General features: G+C 33.5%; 1 protein-coding gene across 7 annotated transcripts in view; it reads left to right on the top strand.

Moving 5' to 3' along the window:
- Window positions 1-23,869, top strand: part of DIAPH2 (diaphanous related formin 2) — a 943,365-nt gene that overhangs the window by 515,279 nt on the left and 404,217 nt on the right. For 6 of the 7 annotated variants that reach the window (XM_073227594.1, XM_073227595.1, XM_073227592.1 and 3 more), the window contains one exon: window positions 3,767-3,896. In XM_073227594.1, the coding sequence (XP_073083695.1) occupies window positions 3,767-3,896 (130 nt within the window). Of the gene's footprint in view, window positions 1-3,766; window positions 3,897-4,017; window positions 4,378-23,869 lie in introns of those variants that run through there. The other variant, XM_073227598.1, reaches the window with a different exon arrangement.

Consider the following 23,869-nt stretch of genomic DNA (forward strand, 5'->3'; position numbering starts at 1 on the left):
GTGGAGAGGTTTAACTGAAATGGGCTTGGTTTCGAGACCACGACACAGAGAAAGGAACTTTCACTCTGTGGGAGGGAGTTATACAGAGGATAGTTACAAGTTATTTGCAGTTCTCGCTGAGGACAGAACAATAAGAAATAGTCTTGAATCTCAGCAGAAGGGAAAATTACCTACAGAAGGGGTTCTTCACAGGAAGATTGAGTGTTGACTGACATAGACAATTAAAATGGTGTTGTCTGAGACTCCCTGGCTGAGAGTGCTGGCTTCTGTGTGCTCCCACTGCCTGATTTCAAAGACTGCATATTTTCACAGTTGAGTGAGAATATTTGAATAAGTCTTTCACAAGACAATTCATTTTTCAGGTATTTTGCTACCTGCCTAACTAAAGTTTTGTAAATGTATTTGAGCATGTCAAATGTAAATATTATCTTTCCTAATATAGCACTCATATTTATTAGAAAAAAAGAGAAATTATTATCAAAACTTGCTATATAAATAGGTGTTGTTCTGTTAAAGATATTCTGTATTCATGTACCATTTCAGAAAGTTATTAAAGATTAGGTAGATATGATTAGTATAAATTTAATTATTAATCTTTATGTGTAATCGTTATTGGTCAGACTACAGTTAAAATCACCATATGGTTTATTAACTGATGGTACTTTATCAGTGAATATAGTGAATTAGTCTGTCTTATTTTTATTGTTATCATTGATAACTCAGCATATTAACATATTATAAAACATTTTTGGCTCTTTCAAATTATTTTCAATTTCTGGAACTGTTTGAGTTTTTATTGTTTGAAAATACATACAAGACAGAGAACTAAAGGGCAACCATTTTGTTCATCCTTTTGCTTCTTATGAAGAGAATTTCTGTATCTGTCTCATACCACTGCCTAACTGTGGCTGGTGAGAGGGAGAGAGGGAAAGCACAGTAGGAAGGTGAAAAGGCATTTATTTGGCTCTTGGCTGGAGCAAACCTTGAAATGCTCACAGTGTAGTCACCACTAAGAGTTAGGCAATCTGGACAAGTATTACTGGCATATTTGAGATTACTATAAAATTAACATAATTTTGGGGTAACCAGATATCAATTGGAAATCAATGTTATTTCTTAATTAACTAATCCAAACACTGTGGAAGTGATCTTGTACATGCTCAGATTAAATTACCTTTGTACTACCCCAAGAGATGTATATATCCAACTTATTACACTTGAAGAACAAATTATTGGATAAATACCATTAGCCATTAGAATTGATGAGGGTGAATATTCTTATTTGCCTTCTGAGCTGACATTGAACAATACAGTAGGTCCGAGAGTGAGACAATGGGTAATGAGTGAATGATGGAAGTCAAGGTAAGAGAGGCTGAAGACATGATAATAAAATGCAAATATATGTTAATAAGTAAAAATTCCTTCCTTTTATATTTTAATGTTATATATGTATTTTTAAATGATTGGTCTAAAGATCATACATAAAGAAAAACATTTAAAAGGCCACATATTTGTTATGATTATTTCCTGCCAGTTTGAAACCTTAAAATGGACTCCGTGTGAGGTTATTTGAAAAATAAATATTGCAATACAGATTTAGCAGTTTGTCTCCCATACCAACTAAGATACTTCTCAGCTTGACAAGACAGGCATTTGGCCATATTTGCCCATGCTTTGAAAAGACTGTTACAGTTCTAAACAAGTATATGCATACTCTGTCCACAACTTTCTGATTTTGACAAAGATGCCGAGATATTTATTTAACTGAAATGTTATGCTTTATCTTTTTAAAATGTAACCATTGAATCTAATAAATTTCTTAGACATAAATTAATAGACCTGATTCTGAATATATATTCATGAATTTAAAATTTCTAAAAATTAAGCATCTGTAAGTATGCATGTCAAAAGCTGAAGTTTTAAATCACCCATAACATGCTAACGTATGAGCAGAATTCTATCTTTCTATTTGTATTTTCCTTTCCATTGCTGGCCGTATGCATTAAGAAAAAAAAATTATACTTGTACAATTTGGTGTCTGGAAAAATTAGGTGGGCTTTTGTTGTTATTTTGTGTGTCTCTATATATGTATTATCTCCACAGAGGTCATAAGATATAGATCGATTTCCTTTAGAAGATGCACCTTTAATTTTCCCTAATCACCTAATGTTTTTAGTATTTTAGGATTTAGGAATTCAGGTAATTTGTAATTTCCTTATTATTTGGAATATCCAGCATACTCTGAAAACAATGCACTTTGTGAATGTATAACATCCTACTCCCAAGTTAAGGCCTCTTGAGAAAGTTAACCTCCCCTTTATTCCTGTACAGCTACAAACCCTACTTAAGATAAATTGCCCTTGAGGTTTTTGTTGCTTTTGTTCTTACAGCTTGTCCTTGAATTGTGTCCTTTCAACCTTGTAGTGCTTAAAAGTGGTGTATCAGCATGATAATGAAAAGTTTTAAGTATTTCACCTGTGTGGGATAAAGCATTCCCAGAAGTTCTAAAAGAAATAACTGTGACCCCTTGAACTGTCAACATCATGCCTCCGTTTTGAGCCTTGAGACTACTATTTCTTTTAAGTTGTTCTTATCATTGGGATGTAAACAGTTGTTAAAACTGTAGCACAAAAAAGGTTCAATATAGGCATGATTGATTAACTGCAATGTTTTTGTTTTTCCTTAGTCAGTAAAACAATAAGGATTAAATTATTCTGTAATTACCGTAATATCCTCCACAGCCTTTTCATAAACCTATTTGCAAAGTAATCCTTAAAACTAAAAACCCCAAATCAGTATGAACATCAATGGACAAACCCATCAGTAATTGATTTGTTACTGCTTTAAGACATTTGTTGCCTTAGTATTATATTTTACGTGGTAGGATTAAATAAACATTAATTGTATTTTTTTTCTGCTTGTTTACTGATAGAAGTAAAACAGGAAGATAATTTCCATTAGCTTATATTTACAGGATTAAAACATCCAATAGAATGAGAAAAGTTAATACTTTATGCCATATTTATCCTTTGTTTTTAAGTAAATCCTTGATTTCATGTAGCTTACTCTAGTATGGTAGTTATATTAAAGAAAACACGTAGATCTCATATGTTTTTCTTTGTCCTATATTTGAAAGAATTTTATCATTCTAATGGCAGCATCTCTTGCCTAGTGTCTCTAAAAGGGAAATACAATATGTAAGCAGACAAATAAAATTTGTCTTATCACAATTGTGTGGTCTGATTCTGTTTATAAATCAGCATAAGTTTTCAGTTATTATTTTTTGATGGCTCATGAAAATAAAGGAGGATGAAATATGCTTACTCTTTTACATTAATTTGCATCAGTGATGGTTAGAATAAATATAACCTTACAAATGAATCCATCTTTCAATGATCTATTTCTGTGATAAAAACCAGAATTCTGATACCATTAACTTAGATTATTATTATCAATACCTAAATAAATGTTATTTTCTCCTACTTTTCATTTTGCCATAATAATGTAGACATTGGTAAAATATAGACTAAAATTTAGTTTTTCAATTTTTGGGGCACCTTTCTCACTTGTCAAATATGGAGTTCATTAAATTCCAGATTATTGTTACTAGACCACATTAGGAACTTACCCCAAACTTTAAAAAAAAAAATTTAAATTAGTTACAATGAATTGAGTTCATTCATTTATTCATTTCACTTGTTTAAGAAAAAAGTTGATTTTTACATTATTGAAAAACAGTAAAAAATGCGTTGTTCTTTTATTCCAGATCAGAGATACTAAATCAGCCGATCAAAAAACAACACTTTTGCATTTTATTGCTGAAATTTGTGAGGAAAAGTACCGGGATATCCTGAAATTTCCTGAAGAACTAGAACATATAGAGAGTGCAAGCAAAGGTAATTGATTTGTAACTGCTTTAGGACATTTCTTGCCTTAGTATTATATTTTACATGGTAGGATTAAATAATCTATAAACATTAATTGTATTTTTTTCTGTTTGTTTACTGATATTGAAAGGGCAAGCTCCAAGATTCTATTTTAGCCAATTGAGACCTGAATCCTACCTCAGCCAATTGGGACCCAGATCCTATTTCACCCAATCGGAGCTTGGTCTCTCTCCCCTCCAGTCAGCAAGAAGTACACTTACCACCCCTAGACCCTGCCAGTTGACCAAAGCCACGACTCATCACCCCCCAACTACTCCCAGGCCCAGCCAATCAGCCAGGGCCACAGCCATCACCCCCCAAACTGCCCTGGAAACCCATAAAACCTTTGTTCTGGGGAAAACGCGCTCTCTTTCTCTGGCATCTTGCCACTGCGTTGGTGTAGATGAGAGATTGAGCTCGAGCTAGCTCGAATAAAGGCTCTTTGCTTTTGCATCGGTGTTGGCTCCTTGTTGGTCTTCTGGGATTCGTGACTTTGGGCACAACAATATAAGAAAAGCAGGAAGATAATTTCCATTAGCTTATATTTGATAGCAGAGTAATTTTAATGACCTTCTTTTGACTCTGTTTATTTTTTTTAATACTGCTAGGTTATTGAAACTTTTATATCTCTGGTCAGATAATATGTTCACTCATTGATTTCATAAACACTTAAGTGTATATTGTTTGCAAAGGAAATATACTATGGGACTTTCGGTGAAATCAAAATGGTTGTCAGACAATTCTTGCTAGAATGTGTTTAAAATCTAGAAGGTAAAAAAAGACACGTACAAATACTTTATATGAGAAGCGCTACACAGAAAGATAATAACTGTAATTTAGATGAGAAAGAACTTTTGAATGTGTAGATAAGAGAAGGCTTTGTGGAAGAAGCCAAAAGGGTGAAGGTGAAGCATGAGGACAGGATTTTTACAGACATGGAAAAGGGGCTTGCTTTCCAGAGAGCAAACGATATGAGCAAAGGCACAGTGGCAGCAGAGATCAGGGTAGGTAAAAGAATAGTTGAACTCTAAGACTGGAGCACTAAGGCAGCCATCTCAAGAAATTTCAGTCGTGCTAAGCAGTTTAGTCTTGATGTTGTAGGCAGCAAGGTCTGACTAAAGGACTAGAATGGGCAAAATGTGGCACTGAGGGTTAGGAGGGGAGGAACAACAATCTCTCCAAGATTTAATTCTAGCTAATTAGCTTTGTTGGTTAGTGAGTATGTTATACTCTTGCAGGAAGTTGAAAAGTGAAAGAAAAGAGGAAAGATCAAGGGAACATTTTTTGAAGGTGAGATTATATAAGTGGAGAAGTACATTTTACCCCTCAGATAAGGAAAGTATGCCATAAATCTTGTATTTGAAATTGCACTGTAGTAATTCCATTTCTCTATAACTCTGAGAGCTTTCAGTAAGGACTCAAAAGCGTATACGTTTCCCAAGTTTATTACAAACCATATAAACCTGTTAATGCCCTTTGAAGGGGGAAAAAAGTGTCTATAAAAACCAGAATATTGTTTGTATAATATTGTTCAGCAGTCATTTTGGCTGGTCAGTCAAATCCTCAACATATTTCTTTAATTTAATCCAATGTGTCTCATTTTGTGGTCCAAGGACAGAATAACACTAGGATACAAACTATGTCTCCATAGTGCTATTTATTTTCTTTCTCTTTTATAAAAAAGGACTTTATAATATGATGGAAGATTGAACTCACTACCACTATAATAGCAGCTTTCTGGCAGTTGCTTTTTTAAAGAACTTCTATATCATGGCCCTTGGATTTAAAAACATACCTTTGTGACTGGAGACTTAATTACTAACGTATAATAAATGTGGAATAAAGCAAGTTAGAAATGTGTATTATAATTTGAAACAGGAAACATGTCACAAATAAGACTAATTCTGAAATTAGGTCAATTCTGTGCTATTACTACTTTTTGATTGCCCTCTTATATGTTCAAAATGCAGATTCAATTTCAGAAAGATTTTTAGAGCAAGGATATCAAGAATATGCTTAAATACAATGATGTCAATATTTTGATAATACATTTGATCATTATACTGAGGATACTTTACACAAATATATCGGATAAACAGATTTTTAGTCAAAATAATCCAGAACAGTGTAATGAAATCTGAAATGATGCTTATATCAGCATTGATTTTTAGGTCTAAATACCTTTATTTATTTATTTTTATTTTTTATAGTAATATCTTTTTTTTTTGGTACCATTAATGTACAATCTCATGAGCAACATTGTGGTTACTAGATTCCCCTCATTATCAAGTCCATACCACATACCCATTACAGTCTCTGTTCAACAGCATAGTAAGATGCTATAGACTCACTCACTACTTGTCTTCTCTGTGCTATACTGCCTTCTCCATGTGCCCCCTGCTACATTATGTGCTAATCCTAATGCCCCTTATTCTCCTTATCCCTCCCTTCCCACCCAGTCTCCCCAGTCCTTTTCCGTTTGGTAACTGATAGTCCATTCTTGGGTTCTGTGAGTCTGCTGCTGTTTTGTTCCTTCAGTTTTTGCTTTCTTTTTATGCTCCACAGATGAGTGAAAACATTTGGTACTTATCTTTCTCTGCCTGGCTTATTTCACTGAACATAATACCCTCTAGCTCCATCCATGTTGTTGCAAATGGTAGGATTTGTTTACTTCTTACAGCTGAATAATATTCTATTGTGATATATATATGTACCACATCTTTATCCATTCATCTACTGATGGACACTTAGGTTGCTTCCATTTCTTGGTATTATAAGTAGTGCTGTGATTAACATAGGGGTTCATATGTCTTTTTGAAACTGGGCTCCTGCATTCTTAGGGTAAATTCCTAGGAGTGGAATTCCTGGGTCAAATAGTGTTTCTATTTTTAGTTTTTTGAGGAACCTCTATACTGCTTTCCACAGTGGTTGAACTAGTTTACATTCCCACCAGCAGTGTAGGAGGGTTCCCTTTTCTCCACATCCTTGCCAGCATTTGTTGTTCCTATTCTTTTCTATGTTGGGCATCCTAACTGGTGTGAGGTGATATCTCATTGTGGTTTGCAGGTCTAAATGCCTTTTTATATCTCTATCATTTATGTCTATATCATTATTGTGTCAAACATGCTTTGAGCCACTACTGCTACTGATGAAGGTAGCCTATAGAGCACACCTTTTTGAGTTACATATTATAAAGTTCTAATCTTAGCTCTGTTACTTATTAGTTCTATAATCTTGAGCTAGTAATTTAAATTTACAAATTTTTGTTTCCCCATCTATGAAATGGGAATGATAGTAATAGTAAGATTAATTGAGTTAACATATTCAAAGCATGCAGTAAAATTCACAGTGAATATTGCAGCTGTTGCTATACCACTATCTTCAGCAATAGTAGTAGTTGTAGTAGTAGTAGTAGTAGTAGTAGTAGTAGTAGTAGTAGTAGTAGAAATTATTGATATACTGCTATGAAAGCTAAAGTGTTGTGATTTATTTTGTTAGAAAGGAATGATGATAAGGATGCCTATAGGTCCTCCAGTCTCAGCTAAGTTTGTATTGTATTCAGTTCTATTTGTGTGTTTCCTGTGTCTGGGCTTTTGGTAAATCCTTCTATATTTTTCTTTTACAATATCACCGACTTCTTTCTCCCTTTCCATTTCAAGAGTAAAATCTCTGTTGTTATTTTGATTATTTCTGCTTTTGTGTATTCTTCCTGCCAGTGTATTCAAAAGACTGTTGCCAGAAATCCTCTTCCTTCCTGTCTTACAGTTTGGGCTGCAGCAATCCCATTCTCAAGTTATTTTGACCAGTTCTATTTCTTTCCCTGTGAAATTCAGAGTTCTCAACTCAAAAAGTTCTTAAGTACATTCCACCTGCTTGCATTCTTCTTTTATTTCCTCCTAGATCTCATTTCAGTGTGCCCAGACACATTTTCTCTTGAGCTGTTTTATTCCTTTCTAATAATCCTGTCTCTGTGTATGATTTCATTCTGCATCCCATGCCTGGAAATCTCACACGCCCTGTCCTCTAAGACAACTGACTATTACTTGTCAAATTACTGTTCAAAATCCACTTCCCCTGTTTTCTTTTTTTAATGTTTTTCTACTAAAGCCTTAGGAAAAAATACTTTGAATTCAATCTGCAGGAAAAAAAAAAAACAAAAACCAAATGTGGTAAAAGGGCAAGCCAATTACTCTTATTTATAGTTACTTTTCCTTGGTATTTGAGTCTAACTTGTCTTGTTTGCTTAATATATATTTCAGTCCTGTATGAGTCACATTCTGTCACCTCTACTACTGTGTATAGCATATATATATATTCACAGTCAACCAGCAAAATACTAATAGATCAATACTATATAATTCACTTTATTTGATGGTGGATTATCTCCTTGTAAGATGATCACCTTCAAAAATAAAAAAGCACCTTTCTTTTTTAACAAGAGGGATATAGATAAGATGAAACTAATTTGGTTAATGATTATATTATATACTTCATATTTAAGGAACAATTTATGATTGCTAATACTTTTTTTTGGATTATTAGAACCTGAGTACCTATTTTAATAGAGTAAAAATCTTTTCTGTCTGGTATAGCAAATAAGTTTATTTCAGTTCAGCCCTAGAGTTATAGGCTTCAAATTAACTGACCAAAAAAAAAAAAAAATACCTTGAAGTGAATGGAAAACTGAAGGCAGGAAATATGTGGGATCCACAGAAAAATTTATTTTATAATTGTCTTTACTCCTTGTAAAGCTAAGCTTCTAAAATTGTATGCATCTTGGAAGATACAAAGCTGTGGTATAAACTTAGCATATTTTCCTAGAGCTCTGTAATTCAAAGATATTGTGGGAAAACACATGATTTTTACATTAAAACCAATATATGTTATGGAGTAGAATGCAAAATCCACATGTATTTTTTAAATAAAACAGATGACTTCAAGGAAATTTAACACTTGGAGCAGATCCCTAGGGGCGGGTTTTCAATCTTCTCTTCCATTAGGGGTCCTTGGGTGGGAAAAGTTTATGAAACATGGCTGGAAAAATTATAGAATGGTTTTGTTTTGGTTTGGTTTCACTTATTTATATATCTGTTTAGTTATTACTGCAGGGATGAGGGAGGCAAGTAAGCAGGGTAAGGGAGGGAAGTACCCAACTTCCTTCAAAACAGGTGTCATAGCCCTGATGAAGTTCAGAATCAAACAGCACAATGTAATTTTATTACCAGTGAAATTAATAAAATAATTTATAAAATAATTGCTGTGGTCATTTTATTCCAGGTTAAATTACAAATCTCCAGGTGATTCTCATTCGTGTTTGACATACCAGTGAGTCTTTAGAGAAGGAAAAATAAATGGTTGCTATAGAGACTCTGATGCCTTTAAAATGTTGAAAACACTTTTGGTAAGCCACAATTACCTTGTCCCCCATGATTGATTTTAAAAATTATATATGTAAATATATAATTATTTAGTAGATACATATATGTATATGTTTTATATATGTGTATATATATATGTATAAAAAAACATTGCTGGTTCACTAGACTAGTGTTTTATAAATTCATTGTTTTTCCCCCTGTGGCTGCCACTTTAACTTTCAGCTTTGAGGATTTTTACAGTTTGATTTAGAACCTCTAGTTTTTTATAGGTAGCCTTCCAGGATTAAACCAAAGGGATTAGTAAAGTTTAGTTGAAACTATTCCATTCAACAGGGAAAAATTATATTAATGTATTTGAAGGCACTGTTAATCCTAAATTCTTATGTAAAGCTGAAATGGGTTTCAGTTCAGTTAAATTTGTGCTGTCCTACAAAATAAAAGCTAGTTAAATGTCCTATAAGCAGTGTTAATTTCTTATAAATTAAATTAATTATTGTAAGTTTTGATGGCCCTACCTTTTGCTATCTTCCATCTTTCCATGTCATGTTAGTAACTCTGTTTAGATGTGCATCTACATGACTTCACAGGATTAATAATGGTGAAAGTTCAGATTACAGGAAATACTGTAGGGAAAAAAATCTATAAACAAAGAAGAAATAAAAAGTAAAGTGACAGAGTAAAAAATGTTGGGGGAACAAAAACAACCAAAACGTTTTCTGAAACTCCAGAGCTGGCAGAAGCTTTAGAGATCATGTCCCTGTTAAAAGTGATCCAGGATGGCATTTAGTTCAGATTCATCATTTAATAGTCATAGAAACTGAGGTCCAGAATGATGAAGGAATTGCCCAAGATCACACAGCTGGGTGGCAGAGTCCATGAAGGTTTGCAGACCTTGTCTAGACTTATTTTATTACATATATTTCAGCTCTACTTTTGCTTCCTCTGTGGTCTTAAATATACAACAGAGATTCAAGCTCACATATTGGAAAACATATAGAAAGTAAATGCTGACCAAATAAAAGATTTACTGGAGTATAAATGCTCCTTTGTCTATGTAGTATCCCACAGACTCTCTAGCTCCATTTTGACAGGATTACCCTGTCCTTTCTCTGTATCACAGTAACAATTTAGCCTTATTTGTAATACAGCACACACCATATTTTCATATTTTGCTTAATGGTCTGCTTCTCTCTGTACCTCCTAGATTGAGTTCTTCAGTGGCAAGGAATATGCCCCATTTGCCCGTATATTCTCAGTGCTCACATAGCCTCTCAGAGAGAAGTAAATGCTCAATAAATGTGTATTAAATTGAATTACTGCTTTTCATTTTGGTACAGCAGGTATATTTCAAAATAAGACTTTGTGGGATGTTGACAAACAGAGAAGAAATACATGAAAATTACTGTTTACTATAAATGCAAGAGGAGAAACAAGATAAGTTAGAATAAAGAGGACGCTGGGACTTAGCAGTATTTCCTGGTCCATATTTTACTTCTTTCAAGGAGAAAGTTACAATTGGACAATCGAGCTAATAGTGGAGAGGATCTAAACTTATGGAGGCCACCAAACCATAAAGAATTATGGTGAACAGTAAGGATTAAAAGTCTCATAGGAACTAATGGCAGCCAACTGTCTCAATGTAATATCTATCTAACTGCTGAAACTTCTTTTATTATAACACCTGATTAAAATTACTCTATATTATCTACTGTTAGTTTTATGGAAAAAATCTTTGAGTATGGAACAAAATCCTACTGTTTTTAGAGCATTTAATATACAGTGATTCACAGGACTCAAGATATAAAAAAGTATTAAACTGTAGGATTTCCTAGCAGATTTAAACTTTTAGTTTTAGTCTAACTTTTTAGAAGCACAGTGTAATAATATACTAGTATAACAAAATGTCAAAATTGACCTTACTTATATGTTAGCAGTCTGAGTAAAACTGAGTACACATCAGACCACTGCATCATTTTAATAAAAAAGATTGTTTGTTTAGCTTCCTTTAGACTTTTTCATGTATACTTTTAAAGTATCCTAAATAATTTTTGCTGGATGAATTGCATTCTATCCTACTGATAACATAAACATTTTCTAAAATTTAGGGGAATGTTAAGTTTTAGGGAATTAAATTCATAAATTTTCCAGTTATATGTCTTTCTTCCCTACTCTCACCAAATCACCCCTATTTTTTCTAATATAGTGATTTCTTTAAAATAATAGAAACAATGAGAGGTCCAAAGCATGCATAGGAAATGTATTTTCAACCTAAAATGTCAAAAGAACTTAGGAAAGAAAACCCTGTGTTCTTGCTGGTCAGTACTCTAGTCATTACCAAGCAGTGTTTTCAATTTATAACATATAAACCCTCTAATTAATCTTCATTTCTAGAGGAAACTATGTATTGAGAATATTAATATCTTCAGGTAGCAGTGAAAGGAGACAGAGTCCATGGCCATTTAGATTTGAGTAAAATGTCTCAAGATAAATCAGCACATTTTTATAGACATATAGGCACTTGTCAGGGTATCTTGGCTTTTGCATCTCAGAATCTTTTTCTTCTAGAGAATTGAATGCATGGCTTGTGTGTTTTACACCAGTCTCTGAGCCTAGCCTTCTGTACTTTTTCCAAATTGAAATGCTACCCCCTTCTCTCAGCCCTTTTGAGCCCTATGTATCTTTTTGAAGGCCCAGCTTACATCTTGTCCCACCATAAAGACTTGCCCAGCTGTTTTGGCATTCAGTGTTTTTCATTTCCCTCCTCTACCATAGTATTTATTTGAAATTCTTAGTTTGGTATTTGACCCTATACTCCCTTGCATTATAATGTAAGGGTTTCCATGTTTATGGCTGCATCCCAGCATGGTGCTCTCTGAAATCATGTATGATTTCACTAGTCTGCTTTCTCTGGGCAAAATCTAACACAATATTGTCAAAGTAAATTCAGGTCAGTGAATGTTTATTAGACATTATCCTGATCCTAGCTGTTGTCTTTATTTAACCTGACAGTGAAACTTTCTGGGTATTAAATTTGCCTAAGTATATTTGCAGATATTTAATTTCAACTTCTTACACATTAAGCAATAAGTAGAAAGCCAGGTCTTCAAAAGTACTCTTTAATAGTGCTCTTTTAAGGCAAAACTGACCTATAGTGCAAGATGGTCACTAAAATGGTTACTCTTAGGGTGGATTAATGACTCGAAGAGGGACTGTTTGAGGGCTTCTGGTGTGCTGGTCATGTTCTGTTTCTTGATCTGGATCCTTGTTACAGCGGTGTTTAGTTTGTGAAAATTCATTCAGCTGGTCACCTATGTGCACAATGTATGTATGTATGCTTCAAAAAGCATTTTTAAAAAAGCTAGTCATTCAAGTTTTTGAAATATATAATGACTTATGAAAAGACTTGGGAAAGGTTAAAAGGTCCACATGTTTTTATCTGTGCTTAGTTATAATGATTGCATTGTATAAATACCTGCTGTCAGAGTTGATCTGATGCTATTATAAATAATTAGTATTTTTCAGTAACGTGTATGTCACTTAAGAATTTAATCAAAGTGTCTTTTAGTCTAATAGTGGATTGGTGCATTCGGTATTTAAAAAAAAAAAGAAAAATCCCATCAAGCACATTATATACCATGTAAACATTCTGAGTGTTCTTTCCATAGTTGTTATCAATAATATGCTGTCTTGTATATTATTGAATCCTTGCATGTCCTGAGCACATCCTGAGTTAAATTTTCACCACTAACCTGTCACTGCTGTCATTGTTATCACTGTGTCTTTGCTTCAATGTTAGGAAATAGCATATGTAGTAATATTGCTCAGTTTTATCTCATTGTGGATTTAAGCTCCTTAGTTAAAAAGTGAAAATTCACATATCAAGTGTTATAATTTGACTCCTGAAGTAAAACACAAGGACACATTTGATTCAAGGAGGTTAAACAATTGATGTTAAGTGGTAATGTCAAGATAGAGAGGGGAGAGAAAGGGAAAAGGAAACACTGGCAGAAATAAAGAAGGAACCAGCTGTCTGCTGCCACAGCAGAGTCATAAGTAAGAAGTAGCTTATACCCTGAGTGGGGTTTCTGTTATACCACGAGGGAAAATCAGTGGAATCTGGTGATCAACTTGGTTACCATTACTGCAGTTTTCACCACTACCATTCCTTCTGATGGATTCATCAGTAAGGATGAGCCTGCTTTAGGGACATAGGCGCTGAGGACTTCAGTAAAGAACAGTACCAGAGACAACTAAGCAGTTGCCTCTATTTTCCACTTTGTATGTATTTCAAACATGGCTTGAGCACAGAACCAAGTCATAGGGAACTACTCTGCTGGTGTGATTTCTGGAATTTAACTGGAGTCTTTGTCTAGAATTTGAAGTCTCCAAGTTGATGAAGTAAATTTGTTAATAGCAAATATGGTATTACTTGTATCAATTTTATATCAACTCTACTTTTAATTCCTTAAGAGTATTTCCATGTAAAATGGAATGAAATTGGCATTTTTATTAGGAGATAATTGAAATAGTAAGGAAAACCCCCTGACTCCTGCTGGAAGGTAGTAGCTCAGTGGCAAAGGATTCTGATACAGTCATATCTGAAGGAATGCCTGCTAGAAGTAGTATGTCCAAGGTTGGAGATCATAATGTGTGCATTCTAGTTTCAACTTTGTTGCTACCTACTTGTTGGATTATAGTTTGGATTTATAACCTCTCAGTGCCTGTTTCCTCATTTGTACAATAATATTTCTTAATTTGAAAAAATAGAGACGTTCATATTGACCATACTTATCCCTCCAAGTGATTATGATAATAAAAGTAGATACTCAATGTGGAAATGCCTTAGGAGAAAACTTATATATAAATGGTTTATTGTTCAAGCTAGCAAACATGAAGATGTTAATTCTAGATGATTTTGATCAGGTTTTTTATGTCTGCTTGGTTCTGCTGTAAAAATGAAGGTAAAAATTTACTTGTTAAATCATAAAACTTTCTGAAATAATATATGGTGTCATTAATTTTATTTTCTTTACATTTTTTTATATTTTTAATGGAGATTTTTTATATGCTCTTTTATTTATTTTTCTATCTTGTAGTTTTTTAGAAATAAGACTAAAAATATGATCACAAAGTTTCATCTTGTTTTGGATGGCATCTCTCTATCTTTGATGGAAGAATCATTGTTCCACTTAAGAGTTGATCATAAAATTTCTAATATTCTATTTTGTTCAGATATCTTTGTCCTTAGTATGTATAAACTGGAAGAAAAAAAAGCATGCAGTTTTAATTGAATATTCTAAGTAATTAATAGTAAGTGTTTAGGTGAAAATAAAAAAGGCACGAATTTAAAATATTATTATAAAAACTAATAAAAATGATAATAAAGCATTTCTTTTAAATGTGTTTTAAATATATAGATTCTGCTTATATTTGGTACAGAAAACCCAACGCTAATGTTTATGGTAGCTATTGCTTCTTCACTTAATTATGCACTTTTTTCTAATATCTAATAGTGGTAATAATAATCACTACCATTTATAGAGAGCTTACTAAGTGCCAGGCACAGTATTAAGGATGGTTTTATAGAAAATGAGATGAGTCTCAGAAACATTAAGCAAAGTGCTCAAGGTCACACAATAAGAGCTAAGATTTTGTCTACTTCTATATGCCTTGTTTTTTTTTTTACTATAACAACACTGACAGTAATATCAAAAACACAGTTGAAAAAGATATAAATTATAATTTTTTTTCATAAACTTAAGATAAACTGAGAAAGCAATATAAACCTTGGTAAATTCTTTTAATGGTAACACTAATTATTATAATTAGAAACACCCAGTGAAGTCATACAGCTACAAACATTAGTTTAACTCTAAAAGTACAGTAAACTGTTAAATATATAAAAGTGATGTTAGAATTTACGGTTTCACCCAGTTGATTATTTGTCCTATGTATCCATGGAAAACAGTAATATACCTTCTGATGGTGAACAAAGAATAAATATAAGTATCTCCATTGCCCACCCTTCTTGAGGGACATGGTCATCAATTACACACATTTGTTTAACTCCAATACTGTAAGGATTTGCTGTCCCTGAATTGTACATTTGTATTCCTTGTGTTAAATATGTCACTTTTCTTTAGTTAGCTATTCCCTGGAAGCATGGGCATGCTTTAAATTAATTTGTGCATTTATTCATGTATTTTTTACTATTAGAAACCACACTGAATAGGTGTTCTTCAAAGGAAAATGAATTATCTCAAACATTTCCATTAGTTACCTCAGTTGATATCCCAGCTTACTTAGAATTCCATTAGAAATGATTCTAATACTTAAATGGGCAAATGGCACATGGACAGAACATTGTCAGAAGAAAAACATACCCAAAATATTCATCCTCATCTCTACTGGAAGAAATGCACATAAAACAATAAGATACAAGTTTTCAGCTTTTGAATTAGCAAAGGTTGAAAACAAACTATGTCATATACTTTGTGCTAATATGGGTGGTGTAGGGGATAGTTATGTATATGATCTGTGTTCAAGATGATTGCAACCTTTTGGAAAACAAAATATATCAAGAGCCTCAAACTAACTGTTAACCTTTAATTTGTCTTAAGAAGATGAGCAGAAATGGGCACCAAGATTTAAGCATGAAAATTTCATTGTAACATTTTGTATAACAATGGATAAATAGAAATGTCCCAAATAGTAAGAATTAGGAAAAATAATAAAATGAATCATAGAACATATATATAATGTAATATATTTTAAATTAAATCAATCCTTCAATGAGCATTAATGATGTGGTGAATGCAAATACTATAATAAATAAAACAATATGTAGTAAGAACCAAATTTTATCAGTCATAATACTTAACAGTGACATTGGCTGTCGGTAGTATTTTTGTATTTTCTATGTCTTCTGTGTGGTCTATACAATTGCTTATTGTTATTTGCAGTGGTTATGTTCTATAAAATCAGCACAAACACTGAGTTAGTGAATACTGAACCATTGCCTTGGGGAAATGTTGTTGCAAATGACATGATTTCCTTCTCTTTTAAGGCTGCATAATATAATATTCCATTATATATGTATAAATATGTGCTATATATACATATAGTTACATACATAAATATATCCATTCATCTGTCAGTGGACATTTAGGTTGTTTCCTTGTCTTGGCTACTGTGAATAATGCTGCAGTGGACATGCGGGTACAGATATGTCTATGAGATAGTGATTTCATTTCCTTCAGCTATATACCTAGAATGGGAATTACTGTAGTAGTACTTTTTTTGGCCTTTTTTGAGGAACCCCCATACCATTTTTGAGGAATCTCCATAGTGGCTGTACCAATTTACATTCCCACCAACAGTGTACAGTTGTTCCCTTTTATCCAGATCCTCACCAACATGTTATTTCTTCTCTTTTGGATAGTGGCCATGCTAATTGGTGTAAGGTGATATCTCTTGTGGTTTTGATTTGCATTTTCCCGAAGATTAGTGGTGTTGAGCACCTGTTCATATGTGATTGGCCATTTGTATGTCTTCTTTGGGAAAATGTCTATTCAGGCTGTTTGACCCTTTTTTAAATGAGTAGTTTACTTTTTTGCTATTGAGTTGTGTGAGTTCCTTTTGTATTTTTTATGTGAACCCCTTATCAGATATGTCTCTTGCAAACACTTTCTCCTGTTTCATAAGATGCCTTTTCATTTTGTTGATTGTTTGCTTTCCTGTGCAGGAGCTTTTTAGTTTGATGTGGTCCCACTTATTTGTTTTTGCTTTTGTTGCCTGTATCAAATCCAAAAAATCATTGCCAGGACCAATGTCAAAGTTTTCCCCTGTTTTCTTCTGATTTTTATGGTTTCAACTCCTTACTATATATTTTAATATTAAAAATCCCTTCAGCACCTAGTCAGAATATCTACTTGTAACCAGCAGCTTGTTTTTGTTTTCTTTTTAGGGAAGACTGATGTTGTGTGTCTGTATTTTGATTGTATTTGCAAGCTCTGAAATTAATCAGTCTGAAGGCAATTAAAGCAAGCAGGTGATTTCAGGAAATGGATGCAGTTTGAACATAGGTACAGATCAAATAGAAGGTTTACAAGGGTTTTGTGGTAATACTGGTATAACATCTTCCAAGGCCTGCCGCCATTGACATGTGACAATGAGCATCAAATTTCAAATGCTTTTGTATCACTAACAGTGAAGTTAGACAACTGTTCTTTCTAAAAACAGTGAGCCTAACATCAGCACAGCTAATTGTTTTACATGAGAAATACTATTTACCAAAATAAAGACAAGAAAGGTGAAATTCTGATAAATTCCATGTGCATGTAGATAACCACTTTACCTTGAATTACATTTGGTCCAGCACCAGAAGCATTACCTGGTTTATGTGGTCCTCTTCTAGAAAGGATTACGTGAAATTGATCACTGACATTTTAATTCTTCTATCTTTATGACTGTTTTACAAAGGCAGCAATGTAGGTTACAGAATTCTTCACACTGTCATGTCTTTAACATGTAAACAAACAGATGTGGAATTAACACCCAAAAAGAAACGTATTTCTTAGCCTTGAGGGTTTCTCTTTTAATGATTTACAAGCACAACTTCAACTGTTCCATTATTCAATCAAATCTTACTTTATAATAATATCAAGTCCTGCATGATCTGGATTCCCTCTTTTTAGTAGCTAAGGAGCTATAGCAGTGAGACTGGAAAGGAGAGATTTTGGAAAAATGCAGGACTTAAAATTTATCTTTTGGCTTTGGGGTGTGATGTGAGTGGTAGACGAGGAAACCACCAATGGGGAGAAAGGTTGCAGAAGCAGCAGGAATAGTATTTGTATGCAGATATTACCCATAAGCAATATATGTGAGAATTTGAAATTACCTGTATTATTTTTCTAAACATTATGATTCCCTGAACGGATTTCACTTTTAACATCAACAGTCTCATATCTCTCACACTCCAAAGTAGAATAAGAGTTCTAGAATTAGCTGTAATTTCAGATTCAATATCATCAATTAAGTTTGGAAAGAAGTATATAGAATAGAAGTGTTTATTCTGCCTGATCACAATTCAGAATAAGTGTATAGCAGGGTCAAACAATTAGCATCCTTATGTTTTATATTCTGTCTGTATTTCTGTTCTCAGAACTAATTATTTATCCAAGATTTACTGTCATTTAAAGTAGCTAATGCATAAAAATGTATGCTGAGCCTTGCTGTGATATTAAAGGCTTGTGAAGTTCAAATATTTTGCAAAATATAATTTAATTTTCCATGGGTGTTAATCATGGCAGAAATCGCCTCCCTCTAAATACAGTCTTTTACAAAGTAAATCACATTCACAATTTATTGTATATGAGAAGAAATGTGTATCTATAAACAGCCTTTTTTCTTGCTCCTCTAACACCCATAATCATTTAGTCATCTTCATTCTATGCTTTACTCTGGTCTTCCACAGTCTTAAAACAATAGGAAATGATTATGATTAATGAAGCTACTTGCAAGATGATGTTTAGGACCAAATTCATGTTGAAACATTATAATGTTTAAATTATAAGCAAATATCTGAGATTGGAGGAAACAAAGAGCTCCATCTCCCATAAGTAATTTCCAGATTCAGCTAGAAACAGTTAATACGAGTAAAATTGATTCTACATTATTCTCCAGATTCTTGCATTCTCAGTTTCTGCCAGCCGGAGTTGAGGAAGTATCTGTGGACAATAGTAGCAACTCTGTCCCTTGTCAGCACTGTCCTCTTCAGCAGTGCTTGCTGCCACCCATCCAAATGTGGAGTGTGCATGGGCTGGGAGTGTCCAAGTACTGGAACACCTTAATTGAAAAATAGTGACTGTCAGTGTTACTTTTGCTAGAGCTTTGTGACTCATGCTTGATTTCCTCTGCTTTTTTTTTTATTATTATTTGCATGAAAGGAAAAAGAAATCACTCCTTTGACATTCAGTGGAAAAATGAAGTGCTAATTAAACTGTTGTGCAACAGTATTACCTTCTTTAGTTTTACACTGACAGTCTTAATGCAGAGTCACTGTAACAGGCTTGCAAATCAGAATTTGGTTGGCCTTTTATTATTTCCCTGAATTTACCGAACAAGTTCATTCCCAGGGATATTGAAAATGCAAAGCAAGGCCAAACAGAAATAACATTTATTTCATGAAAGTTTCATTGGTACTCTCACTAGCTGAATATAAAGGGGAAAAATGTTTCACAGGTAGTTATATGAGGTATTACTACATACAGATTTTTAGATTAGAAACAAAATGCGGAAGTCTGAAAAGCCACCAGGTATTGCTTTGAAAGGAATACAGAATTGTATGGATTTTGAATGTGTTGAAAAATGACTTAAATGTACTGAGCTGTTCACAGCCCTTGGCTTTTACTTTTTATGTGAGTTATATCTGAACAAGAATTTTATTATAGTCAGTGTTGTTCATGCTGCTATAGTTAAGGTTGTCAGCATTTCCATTACAACCCCACTATTTCAGTTGGGGTTCATAACTCACCTTTAGAAGTCACCCTGGGTTTAAAAGTTGGCATATGCATTTTCAACCTGTAGCATTGGGTATGAGTGTGATTCAACATGTAGTAAACATTCAAATTAACATATACTACTTTTTATGCTGTGGAATATTTAAATAGATTCATATACTGTGGTTCCTTAATTATAGAAACTGTCTGACAAATGTTAGCTCTGTAAATATAACTGATTTGCAGAGTTAAACAAAACTTTTTTTTCAATCTAATTAGTCCTTATAGCCAAGAAACTCGGAGCTTCTCTTGGAGCCATGAGCCAAAATACTTTGTGTTTCCAACTGAGTAATGGCTTGTAAAAGTACTCCATGATGTATCAACACTACAGCCAAACAACTGGTTAATTCTGTCCAAAGATTAGTGAGTGCCATGGGGATTGAAAGGTTAAACCGACAGTTTGAGTTTTTTACATATTTCCATAGCCACATATGCAGGTACCTAACAGATTTTTTTAAATGGAAATGTATTTCTTTTGAATTAATCACACTTTTCTGGCTGTAATATTTCCTGGTGATGAGAACTAAAATACAATAGAAGAGTTAGTAAACACATAAAGATTAAAGACAAACATAACAAGAATAATCTAAATTACCCTTAATCCTTCAAACCAGGGACAGACACTGGTTACCTGTTGGTTTATATCCTTCAAGTCTTTGTGCACACCCACAGATACAGATTGCAAAACTGCTCTCATAAACTGAATTACAATCTGATTTTTTTTTCTATGCAAGAGAGCACAAACTTGTCACTAAACATTTTCTAACGCAAAATTTCCCTGGCTGCACAGTATTCCACTGCATGGGGATACTTACATTTTATCACCTATAGTTGTAGATTTTGAAATCCATTTAATAAATTAATCTTACTTAAAATTAAAATCTGGTGAAACCTTTCAGAAGCTAGAGTTTGTTCTGGATTTTAGTCTTGTTTGCTTTCAGCCATTTTCACAGTACCCTAGTTACCACATCCTAAATGTTATTACCAATTCATAATTGCTTATTGGAAAAAATACTAAAAATACAGAAATTATTATACATGGTTTACATAGTGATACCTACCAAATACTTAAATTCTATTGGTGTGCTGCTCTGGATGCTATGGTATACATGGAACAGAATTCTTTAAAGTAATAAATTTTCAATCAAGGGAATAATCATTTCCTTTGAATTCTTATTGATTTGAGGAGTTTTGAGGAGTTGCCAAGGGGGAAACTTTGTTACAAATAACATTTCTTCCTTGTTTGGTTTTTTTTGCGGGGGGAGTGTTCATCATAGGACAAGGATATTATTCAATATAAAGAGTTTCTCAGATCAGAAAAATCTGGGTTTGAATTTCAACTCTGTGCTTCCTGGTTATGTACATGATTTTAGGCAAGATGCATCACCTAGATGACCCATACTTTCCTCTTCCTTAAGATGTAGATAATAACTACCTTATAATGTTGTAAATATTAAATGGATTATTATACAAGTTTATTCATTTATTCAATTAATATTTATTGAGCATTTACTATACTTGAGGCAGTATGCTTAGGGATGTGACAGTGAACTACATAGATACAGTTTCTACCCTCATGGAGCTTATAGTCTAGTGGGTGATGCAGAAGACAAATGAAGAGATACATGAATATATACTTATGAATTGTGATAAGTACAACAAAAGGAAATGATGGGTGCTTCTGTTTCAGGTTAGATGGGTTGATGAATGTAACATTCAGGATTTCCAGGTAAGGAGTGATAACAATGAACCCATGGCAAAAAGTGTTTAACATTCTAGAACCTGAAAAGCAAGTGTGGTTAGAAAATAGTATAGAAAGCAGAGAGTGGCATAAGATAAGGCTGGAAAGGTACACAGAGGTAGGTCATGGTAAACTGTGTGCCCAGCAAAGTGCCTGGCAGAGAGGAGGTCTTCAATAAATATGTACATTTCCTTCCTTCTGGGCTTTACATATGAAATAGTCTTGGCCAAGGGTTTTGGGGTCAAGTTACATGATTTCTTAGGTTATGTAAATGTTTCCTGTCCAATTTGGATTATCAGTACGATGATCTTAAATGAGGTCAGCTCTCTGAGTTTTTTGTAGGTGCCTCTTTTTCTTTCCTTTAGCCCCTCTGCTCAACACCCCCTCATCTACCCACAGAGCATGCAGATAACCTGCCTGTTTGTACCGCTCAACTCTTTTTGGCTTTTTCGTTCTGCTGTATTTCTGTCCCACCACCTCATTATGGGTATTTTCCTCTACCTGGATTAATCTTCTCTTTCTGATTATTTTGAGGCTCATGATTAGAGCTCGTAATATGAATAGTACAAATCAGTGAGAGGTCAATAAAACAGCAAGACGCATACATAAAACTTTCTCAAGATGGCAAATCTTTAAAACTAAACCTTTCTACCAGAAAGGTTACCTACTCTCCATGGAACTAATAAATAAACCTTGAATAGACTTACTCCAGTAAAAATAGGTCTATTAAAATAGTCAGCTGACTTCACACCTCAGATATCTTTGTGTTAAGAGCAAGGGGAAAAAATTTAACAAGATTATAACAAAAAGGCATTAGTGAAAGTTGGTTCACAGATTAATAAACTACTCTGTTTCTTTAGGTAGAATAATAAAAGGCATTATGAAGGACAACTTTATAGAGCATAGGTAGGAAGTTCATGTGCTTGAAGTGTAAGACTTCACAATTTGGGCATATGTTGTATGTGTGTCGATATGAATGCTTTTACTACTGTCAATAATTAATCCTAAAGTACCAAGTTTGGTTGGCCTTATCTTAAATAGTTGCCTCACAAGTTTTAAATGTTTTTTCCAAGTGTAATTATCAGTAAGTTATGTTTAATATGCAAACATAATGGTTAAAAAATAGGGAATATATATTTTCTGGTAATTGTTAATGTTTTCTTTACTGTTCTGGTGGATCTATTTTTTCTAGTATGATAGATCTTTAAAAAATTAGTTAAGAACATTTGGCAGTTCAAAGTCCCTGCCAAATTCTTCTTATTAAATTTCCTCTCCTGTTGTAGAGAGGAAAACTTTTTTGTTTTCTTCTCTGTCCTCCTAGGTTCTCTGTCTGGGGCCCTGTATATTAGTCTGACAAAGGACAGATTAACAACAGAAAAACAAACAGAAGTTCATTAAGATGTGCATACTCAAGAGAGTATTCAGTGATGGTAAATCAAGAGAATGGTTAGAATATGAGCTTACATAACCCTTAACAAAAGAACAATACATTTTGTAGAACAATGAAAAGACAAAGGAAAAGGAACTTTGAGCTCCTAGGGGCAGAAAATTGTGTAAAGGAAAATAAATATATGGTGAAAATCAATGGATGCTAAGGGTTAGTTAGTAAGGTTTGTTATGTAGATTCCTCTCGTGTGATCTCTAGACTGATGAGTCTAGAGTTGTCTCAAGTGGTTAAGAATCATCCTGCCTTTTCTCCTTTTTAATTGCCCTCAACTCAAAATAGTCCTTTTGTTAAAGTGACATTCTGGGGTGGTATATTCTACAACCTTTCACTGTCATGTATATTCTAGCACAGTATGGAAATGGGCAAGAAAGAGTGTTTATCCTTCCAATGCACACAAATTCCATCATTGTTTTATTTTGACTAAATCCTCCATATCTTTATGATCATTGATCAGGTTTTTAATACAAATATGATGCAGAGTTTAAAGACTGCCATTAGAATGGTTTCCTGATGAACATTTCTTCTTAAGATTAGTAGTATTAAAATATGGGCAAAGAATATAATTCATAAATTAAGTGAACATCATTTACCGTGCATAATACTCTGTAATAGATACTGTAAGGTGACACAAAGAAGAGTGAGATTTTGTTTCTCCAGCCAATCTGGTATGACAGGTAGCTACATCTACTCCCTCTCCACTGCCCCTCCACCCCAAAAAAAAAAACAGAAGGAGGATGCTAACCTTAATTGAGATCTTTCATTGTAGCAGGTTGTAGTGGTAGATGTTTTTTACATATGTTAGCTCTTGTAAAATTTGT

The sequence above is a fragment of the Manis javanica genome, chromosome X (assembly GCF_040802235.1).
Source record: "Manis javanica isolate MJ-LG chromosome X, MJ_LKY, whole genome shotgun sequence".
Lineage (NCBI taxonomy): Eukaryota > Metazoa > Chordata > Mammalia > Pholidota > Manidae > Manis > Manis javanica.